Source organism: Fulmarus glacialis, unplaced genomic scaffold, assembly GCF_000690835.1.
Source record: "Fulmarus glacialis isolate BGI_N327 unplaced genomic scaffold, ASM69083v1 scaffold13135, whole genome shotgun sequence".
Lineage (NCBI taxonomy): Eukaryota > Metazoa > Chordata > Aves > Procellariiformes > Procellariidae > Fulmarus > Fulmarus glacialis.
This window is the reverse complement of record NW_009211230.1, coordinates 219-8,984: the sequence shown is the minus strand read 5'-3', so window position 1 is coordinate 8,984 and position 8,766 is coordinate 219. Positions and strand designations below refer to the sequence as shown.

The 8,766-nt window shown below is 37.7% G+C and overlaps 1 protein-coding gene across 1 annotated transcript in view; it reads right to left on the bottom strand.

Annotated features, from left to right (window-relative positions):
* The window catches only part of STK38 (serine/threonine kinase 38), an 11,381-nt gene extending 3,805 nt beyond the window's left edge, over positions 1–7,576 (bottom strand). The window contains exons 1-7 of the mRNA XM_009577463.1: positions 7,446–7,576; positions 5,085–5,136; positions 4,813–4,935; positions 4,190–4,273; positions 2,283–2,406; positions 1,314–1,468; positions 96–198 (exon numbers count right to left, since the gene is read on the bottom strand). Of these exons, the coding sequence (XP_009575758.1) occupies positions 96–198; positions 1,314–1,468; positions 2,283–2,406; positions 4,190–4,273; positions 4,813–4,935; positions 5,085–5,136; positions 7,446–7,576 (772 nt within the window). The remainder of the gene's footprint in view (positions 1–95; positions 199–1,313; positions 1,469–2,282; positions 2,407–4,189; positions 4,274–4,812; positions 4,936–5,084; positions 5,137–7,445) is intronic.
* Between the last annotated feature and the right edge of the window lie 1,190 nt (positions 7,577–8,766).

Sequence of the window (8,766 nt, the reverse complement as noted above, 5' to 3'; positions counted from 1 at the left end):
CCCCCCCCCGCAGCCTTCTAACCTCACATTGAAATGAGTTATGTCAGGCACTGACAGCAAGTACGCAGATAGCCGTCTGAAGCCAAATAACTTACTGAAGTCACTAGGAAGACTGTGGTTCAAGTTTCTATAAAATTCTGTTCTGTGGGCTTTCTTTAGTCCAGTACACAGACCAAAATCCGAGAGTTTTACATGGCCCTGGAAACAAACAAACAAAAAAACCCAAAATACAAAACCAGTATGAAACATTATCATAGCAAATAAAGTTTTCTACTTCTTCCCCTCCCTTTATTTTGCATAATAGATGTACTCTTTTTGCATTCCTTGTTTTAGCCTAAGACTACATAGAATCAAGCTATTAATACTTTTATCACTACTACACAGAGAAAGCCCAGTAGCTATTTACTTCAAGAAACTTCTGCTCCTGCAAGCTCTTGACCGCTTCAGAGTGAAAGCAAACGTCTCCAGAGGGAGCTTTAGTCCCTGGATTGTGCATTGACCGCAACAGATAAGCAGAAACACCTTAAATTCATGGATTGGATCTGTCCCAGTGCATAACATGGGACCACACCGACTATGTGCAATTTTTAGATGTATATCTAAAATATACATACTTTTCAAAGACCTAAATTTATCTACATCTAGTGTAGGCATACTGAATTACATCAGTAATTCCAACAGTGCATTATTAGCTGGCTAGTGGTAAAGCATAATTATTTATTGTTGGCAAACTTTTTCCAAACAAGCTAAATTTTAAGCAAACTTGTAGCGAGCAATAGGAGGGTAGTGAAACAATCAAGCTTTCTGCAAACTGCCTCCAATAGCCACCTAGAAGCAATCAGGTAGCCTGGCCAGCCTTCAGAAATACATCCTGATTCCGAGAGAGATAATATCTCAGTTTTCAGTCTCGCTAATGGAACAGCTACATCCTTCACATTTGATACGATCATCTACCCAATACTTGGCAAGCGCAAGCGTAACAGATGTGATACCAAAAGGAAACATCTTTGACTAAGAGGGGAGAACTGAAACTGTGTGTTTTAAATTGCAGCTGAAATAACCAAAAATAGCTTAAGCAACTGTCAGAAGAGAGCTCATAAGTGAGGTATGAATACAGCTGGAGGTGGAGGAGAGGTCTTTCTTGGCTTGTTTTTTTTCCCCCCAGCAATATGGCAGATATGCCCTCAAAAGCTAGAAGGAACAGGGCTAAGAAAGAAGCACTGTCTTCTTTCACAACTGTCAACACTAGTTCAGGTCAATGTTAAAAATTACAAGACCTATTTACTACTACCCAGCCAGTGGTTAGTACATACCTTGCTATCCAGAAGAAGGTTGTCTGGTTTTATGTCTCGATGGATAAAACCCAGCTGATGAATAGAATCAATGGCTAGCACGGTCTCAGCTATATAGAACTGTGTCTCTTCTTCTGTTAGAGTGTCTTTTTTCATCAACAGTGTCATCATATCACCTAGAAGCCACCCCACAAATAGCAAAGGTAAATACAAACAAACACACAAACTCCACTCTCACTAATTTTGAAAAGATTTGCAAAGAAAAGAATTAAGCTATTTAAAACCTCAGGAAATCTAAATTGATTTAATATGAAGTAACAGAGTTCCCCAGCACCTCTGTGACAAACTCTTGTATTTTCCCTTGTATCACTGTATGTGGAAAGACTTTTACTGTAGTTGCCTTAAACTTACTGAGACAGCTAAATAGCACAAAGATGAAATAGCAGTACAAAAACATCCCTTAAGAGTCAGCTATGGACTGCCACTCTTCACTACCCATCTGAATCACAGATTAAAATAGATACTTTCAGCTACAGAGCTGTTACAAAAAACAGATTGCGTTTGTGCAGTGTCATCTCAGAAAGCATTCTTGTGGTTTCATTAGTCACATATATTACAGGCTTTCAGTATAACTTTCTTTTTAAGTGAATTACAGTAGCATTATCATTCGAGGACAAACATCATCATCCTCTGAAAAAAGGACCTTAAAAGTCACTCTTGCTGCAAGCCAGCTAAAAGTAAAAGGTGAGAAAATCAAAAGCTGGTTATGTTATGGATCTATAGATACCCAGTCCACAGTAAGGATAAGAACTAACCCTAACTCCTAAAAGCAGAAAGCTTTACAATGACTTGTTTCCTCACAAAGTAACGTCCAGTACAAACACCACTGTATGGTAACCACATACAAATGAAGTCTGGGATGAGAGTGTAATTAGGAAGTTAGAAATCCACAAACAAGAGGAAAGCAGTCTTTTGATTTCAGGTAGTTACCTCCAGGCAGGAACTCCATGATAAGGTAGAGGTTTAGCTTGTCCTGAAAACTATAGAACATTTTCACAACCCACAAACTGTCTGCCTCCACTAGAATGTCCCGCTCCGCACGAATATGGCCAACCTGGAGATACACATATGCATTTGATTAATTACAAGTCTATGTTTTATTACATGCATTTATTTCACAGAAAATTCAAGTATTATATTGAAAAGCATCAAATATTGAAAAGACAGCAATCAAACTTCTGCATGAGGGCAGAAACACCATCAAAACTTCAATAGTATTTTCAGGTAATAAAATAGCATAACACGTTCAAAATCAAATGCAAAAGTCATGCTTCTGTCAGCAAAAAGATGAGAAGCTTTCATTAAGCTGCTATATTTTTCCAGAATGTTTCTTTTTCTTCCCCAATCTGATAAATCCCATTGAACACCAACTCCATTTTACTCCTCAGCATGAAGATCTGAAAGACCCTTTTACATTCAGAAGTTTCCACTGGAAAGTTTATGGGGACTTTTGCCTTTGGACATTTACATTTGAGTAACGTTTATACTTACCGTGTGACTTTTGCTGCCATACATTGAGACATAGGTAGGAAGGCAAGAGACCACTAACCTCATTCTTTTAAGCAAAAACTCAAGCTAGATAAATTTAAACCACTCTCCTGAACAAGGTTCCATACAGTAAGATAACCCACGTTTATGTTTTTATTCTTTCAATTCTTATGGCATTTGGGTCCCTTCAAATCAGAACTGTACAAATGATATGGGACTCTATGAAAACACTTACCTTAAAACCACTTAGATAAAAGACCACTCCAAAACACAATTTATTACCGTGGGAAGATTCAGGAGGAGAAACATACGGTTGGCTATAAAAACAGGTTAATCCTATACATAAAAATACCTCAATTTTTTAAAAAAAAATCTAATAATTAGATCTCTAAAAAACTAGCTCTTCTCGAAACAGTTACATGCCCTTCAGATATGGCTTCAGCCTCTTCCCACAGATTTAGACCACAGCACTAATTTAGCAGTGCTGCATAAACTCGTGCATAAACACACTGCTGTTTGTTTTTTAACAAGTACTTTCAGAAATGGAAACCAGTTCCTGATTTTATGAACACACACACAGAGTGCTTCCTAGATTCATCCCAGTGCTGAACAAGAAATTATTGTCTCAGACCACTGTATTTCCAGAAGTTAAACACCGCTACTTTATGTCTCTGAGTCAGAATTCCAGCATTCATATGACTTGATATTTATATCTGATTCCATAAATCAGAAATGCAGTAAAACACCGATCTTGACATCTATACTGAATCATTTGCACATGTGTACATGTAACATACATCATCATAAAATGAGGAGGAGGAACATAAATCAGATACATAGAACCGTCCTTCTCTTTCATTGGAGAAAGACAAACCTAGTCCTTAGAAAAATGCTCTGCTTCCCCATGTTTTCAAGTAGAAGGTGACTTCAGCCCTACCTTGCTTCAGACTGAAGAGCCTCTTAGAAAAAAGTGTTACAATTGCAGCTTCCATTAAGACTAAGCAAGGCATTAGAGGTAGTTTGAAACACCGTTCTGAGCATTCAGTTACATGCATAACTACTACTGTAACCCTATATATATTCCTCAAACTTTTGCGTTGTTACAAGGAATGTTTTTAAAAAAAAAAAAAAAAAAAGACTTGAAAGAGTCTTATGAATCCTTATGAATTCATACGAGATTTTTCTGACCTATTTCCTCCATAAAAAAAGAGGAAAAAAAAATACATAATTTTTTTAGCTAGTAAACCTAGACCACAGATGCCTATTACTCCTCTCTACACATCACAATTACCTCCCAAAGTCATCTAAAACATGGATGGTAGCATTGCTACTCAAGGTGGTTTATTCACCTGCTCTTTTTCAAGCATATCAGCTTTACGTAGTATTTTCATTGCATAAACATGCCCCGTATCTTTCTTCTGGACAAGTCGCACCTAGGAAGTATGCAAAAATTTGAGTCAAATACAGCATTATCACTACAACTCTTGACAAATTTGGGTATCAAGCCCTTGGCTTCCATTTAATGAATATCAGATTATAAAAACAAAAAGCATTACATAGTGCACAGTAATGGCAAACAAGTTCTGTTAGTTCTAAGAGATTAAATTATTTTAACAGAGATGACACATTGCGCAATCTTTCTCTGAAGAAGGCCACCAGAAGAGACTACTGCGAGTGGCCCTTCAGCTCTCCCTCTTCTATAAGGCCAGCCCCAGGAGGTCAGAATTAAAGTACACTGCCAAACTTGTATTTAGGTTGCTCATCAAGTCCTTTTCAACAGCCTTAATGTTCCTTTAAAGCACATAATGTTTTAAAACCAGCATTTATTAGGCATAAAGACAATGCCTGTTAAGCTAAAAAAATCAATCTGCGGTTGTTACAACATTTATCTTTCACTTGTATAAATTGCGCAAGTCTTTAACAAATACCAGTGCCATTTAAAAATACGTTTAGTCATCTTTTCAGGATTTACCTCTCCAAATGCTCCTCTGCCTATTACTTTTAAAGACTCAAAGTCTTCCAAACCAAGCCTTGTTCTCTTTAGGCGAAGAAATTCTGTTTCCTTTTGTGCGTGTGCTGACCTTCTGATTCTTTTCTAGAGTATAGGGAAAAAAAACACAGTGAGAATTCTGCCAGCGGGCTCCATAGAGATCACAGCAATTCCATGTAAAGATCCCAGATCTCCATTTATAAAAGAAAATCACTTGTATTTAACCATTAAGATAATTTTACCATATTCATTACCTCCTCATCTTTTAAGCCTTCTTCTTCCATCATTTGTTCTAGCTTCTTTTGTCTATAGCAGGGACAAATCAGAAAAATAAAGGTTGAATAATTAACATTGTTTCTTAATCACATGCACATATCCAACACCTCTGGTCTACGCTTGTTGTGAAAGGGGGATGTAATGCCAGCAAGTCACAAATGTAAATGATATATAAGGGAGACTCAGACATGAGATTATTTTTGAAGAATCTAATGTTACAGCTTTACCATTCTAGCCTTGTCCTCTCTAATTTTGACAATCTAAACCTGCCCCGAGTTTCACATCTTATTCAAGTGTATGTTTTCGTTGTATACGAATGTAGATTGAGGAGATCTGGGTTCAATTCTTGTCTCTCTCTTTGACAGCTGGGCAAGTCACTTAAGGCCAGAGCCATAATAAATATTTAAGCACCAAAGTCTCACTTATTCCAGGGAGAATTGGCTATTTAAAGACATCTGTGGATCTGCACTGTAATTTCTCTGCATCTCAAACTCATCATATGCAAAATGAGAAAAGTTACTTTGTATTTCCTAATACATGAGATACTCAAAATATTTGGGAAGAGGAAACGCATCTGTACACATTCTCCCCCTTAAAGAATCAGAAATACTTACAGCCTTAGTACAAAATGATTATTTGGGAGAAAAGAAAAAAAGGAAGCAAGACTTCAGAGCGGGGAATGGCTTCAGGGGACATTTGTAACGATTACCCTCTGGGAACTTTTTCCCAACAGCTATCATATTAATAGCTGGCTGAACCAGGATTGGTGTGTTTGGGTTTGTTTTTTTTTTCTCTCTATTGTGTGTTTTTATTGGTATAACATTACAAATGTACTAAAAAATTCCTTCTCCTTATGCAAGTCATTCTTCGCAAGATCCTCTTCCGGTCTCCTGTGCCACTACGCAGCTGCTGCGACGTGATAATATTTTGGGTTATCGCTTCCACAATCAGGCACATTTAAATTGCTTTGCCCTTATTTAAGTACCCAGCAAGCTCTGTCCAGTCATCTCATTTCACACTCAAAACAGTGACTCCAGTAGCAAAAGACAACTGCTGCAATACGCAGAATTAAATAGCTCAGCATGACCGAGCGATGCTGAAATTCCCCCAAATATCCTTAATAGGTCCTATCTGCACTTCAGTGTACATTTTGTCAACACCATTTAAACTCCAAATTGCACATCCACAGACACATCTATTGTTAAAAAAAACAAGTAACTTGTAAAGTCCAGTATGTTTGTTCAGACAAAGTCTTGATCCTAAACAGAAAAAACCCTGTCATTGAGGTTTTGGGAGTAGACAATAGCGCTTATAATAAAAAGCAAGAGCTGTGCAAAGAGAAAGAAAGGAATTAAATCAGTGATATTTTCTGTTTGGATTAGACCTCAATCTCTCATTACTAATTTGAAGCTTTGAAGAAAATATGTATGCAAGTTAGTATTTATTTCTAAATCGCTTCCTCATTTCTGCAGTTATTGTAGTTAGCAGGCATTCCTCTTGGATCTAGCTAGGTTTTTGGCAGCAAGTCTGCAAGCAAACGAACACTGAACCTTTTTGAAAATTCTGATTATAGACTACATGGCAAGTTGGGAGAACATCAGAAGTCCCAGTGCTACAACTTGAGGGTATTCAGCAAATTAGAGGGTTCCAGGCAAAGGAAAGTAAAAGTAATACTTCTCAGTTAAATCGCTTCTTATATTTTGACTGATATATTTAAAGAGATGCCATAGGTTCAGCTAGCTTACAGACAAGAAGTTAGCATTAAGTGACAGTCCTTACAGCAATCCATCATTGTCTTTGAAAAGATTATCTTCCTTTATCAGCTGACTCGATCACATATTATAATCCAAACTGAAAGTGATTTTCTAGAATGAGTTTTAAATATTACAACCAGGGACATAAAATGGGATGAGGCAACAGAACAAACACAGGCAGAATAAACATTTGTAAACGTTGGCTTTCTACTTCAGAATGGTTCTTGAGTCATCCCAAGCACATCCCAAAGTTTGTTTCTACTTAGTTGCATAATCAAATATATGTTTTTTTAAAAACTTGGTAAGTCATCTCACTTTTGCATTTGCAAGCAATTGGCTGCAGAAGGTTTCAATTGGCTGCAGAAGAAACTCAAAAAGCTCCAGCTTAAACTACCGTGGGATTCAGAAACCCACCAGTTGCCTCTGGATGCTCATGCCAAGCTCATCCCGGTGCCCATCTCAGGAGGTGAGGTACACGCTCAGCAAAGACGGTCTGTTTTTGCTTTGGCTCCAGAAAACTAAATGCAGTTTATATATATATTTGGCTCTTACCCAGTTTGGAAAGGAAGCAAAAAAGATTTTTACCTCATCTCTCGTTCTTCGTGCTGCGCGATGAGATTGCTGTAGAAGTTTTCTAATGTCACCTTTGTCATCGTAACTCGCTCCTTGGTGTGATTACTCATAGACGAGCATGGCGTTGGGCCTGTCATTGCCATGGCTGTTAGGAAAGAAAAAGGGAGGGAACATTTAACATTATAAATGACAAATAACCTTCAAACAAGAGCTGCAATCAATTAAGTGATGCTGAATCACAGAGTTAAGATTTTAACAACAAACGCTAACAGCCCAGTTGTCTGAACTAAGACTAAGTAGGGAAAAGTCTTACAAAATAAAAGGTACAAGTCAAACTTCCTGTTTTGAACATTTTTGATCTGAAAATAAAAGGGAAGGAAACTTAAGAAACATGATGCCTCAAAAACCACAATTTCAGGCAGTACCGCAAATGTTTATTTCTCCCAATATATTCTATCTTTAATAAATGTTAAAAATTCAGAAATATCACACTGAAATATCTAATCCAGAAGTTCCTCTTCCTATGACCCTTGCTGAAGTAATTCCATCAGTTGCCTGCTGTCTCTTCTGCTGCGAAATTTATCAAAATCCTGAAAGCCAACCCAATAACGGAGCAACTGAGGAAGGAGAAAAAAGGCATTTAGTTGCTTTTAAGCACTCTCGCTTTTACTGGATGCTTTCACACAGAAATCTGGCAAAATCCAGAGGATCACTGCCTTTGAACAAGTTGTAGTTTAAAAATAAAAAAAAACCCCTTACTGTAAGTATCCTACATTTACATACTGTATTCTCTTAAGAAATAAATATATTACAGTATGCCACTTCCAACCGGTAGCACAGTTTCAGGGCATATTTGACAACCCAGCTCTGCGTTCTAAAATGCATTAAAATGCAAAGATTTCAAGTGTAAAACTACCTCTTGGTCTAGTTCTCGTGGTCACAACCTAACTCACAGTAAGGTAATCGAGTTTTGCAACTATTACTAGAAATTGCAGACAAATATAGGTTAGACACACACTTCCCGTTTTTACAATGCCTGGGCAACATTTTATGAGTTATTCTTTTCTGTTTACTTTTTGCAGATCTTTAAAGGCACCATTACTGTGCCTTTGCAAATCATGTCCTTTACAGACACCAACTATTTTGTTTGCTGCGCTTATCGTTCACAGAAAAGATAACAGCATGGGAGCCGGTAAGAACCTCCAGCTATATGTTTTTTGCGACGGAGCTCGGTCTTTACAGAGGAGCAGCTCCAAGTGACACCACGCGAGTGGCAGGTCACCTTCTCCGCACAGCCCCGAGGAGATGGCACCTGACATCTCTGCGCGCTCTA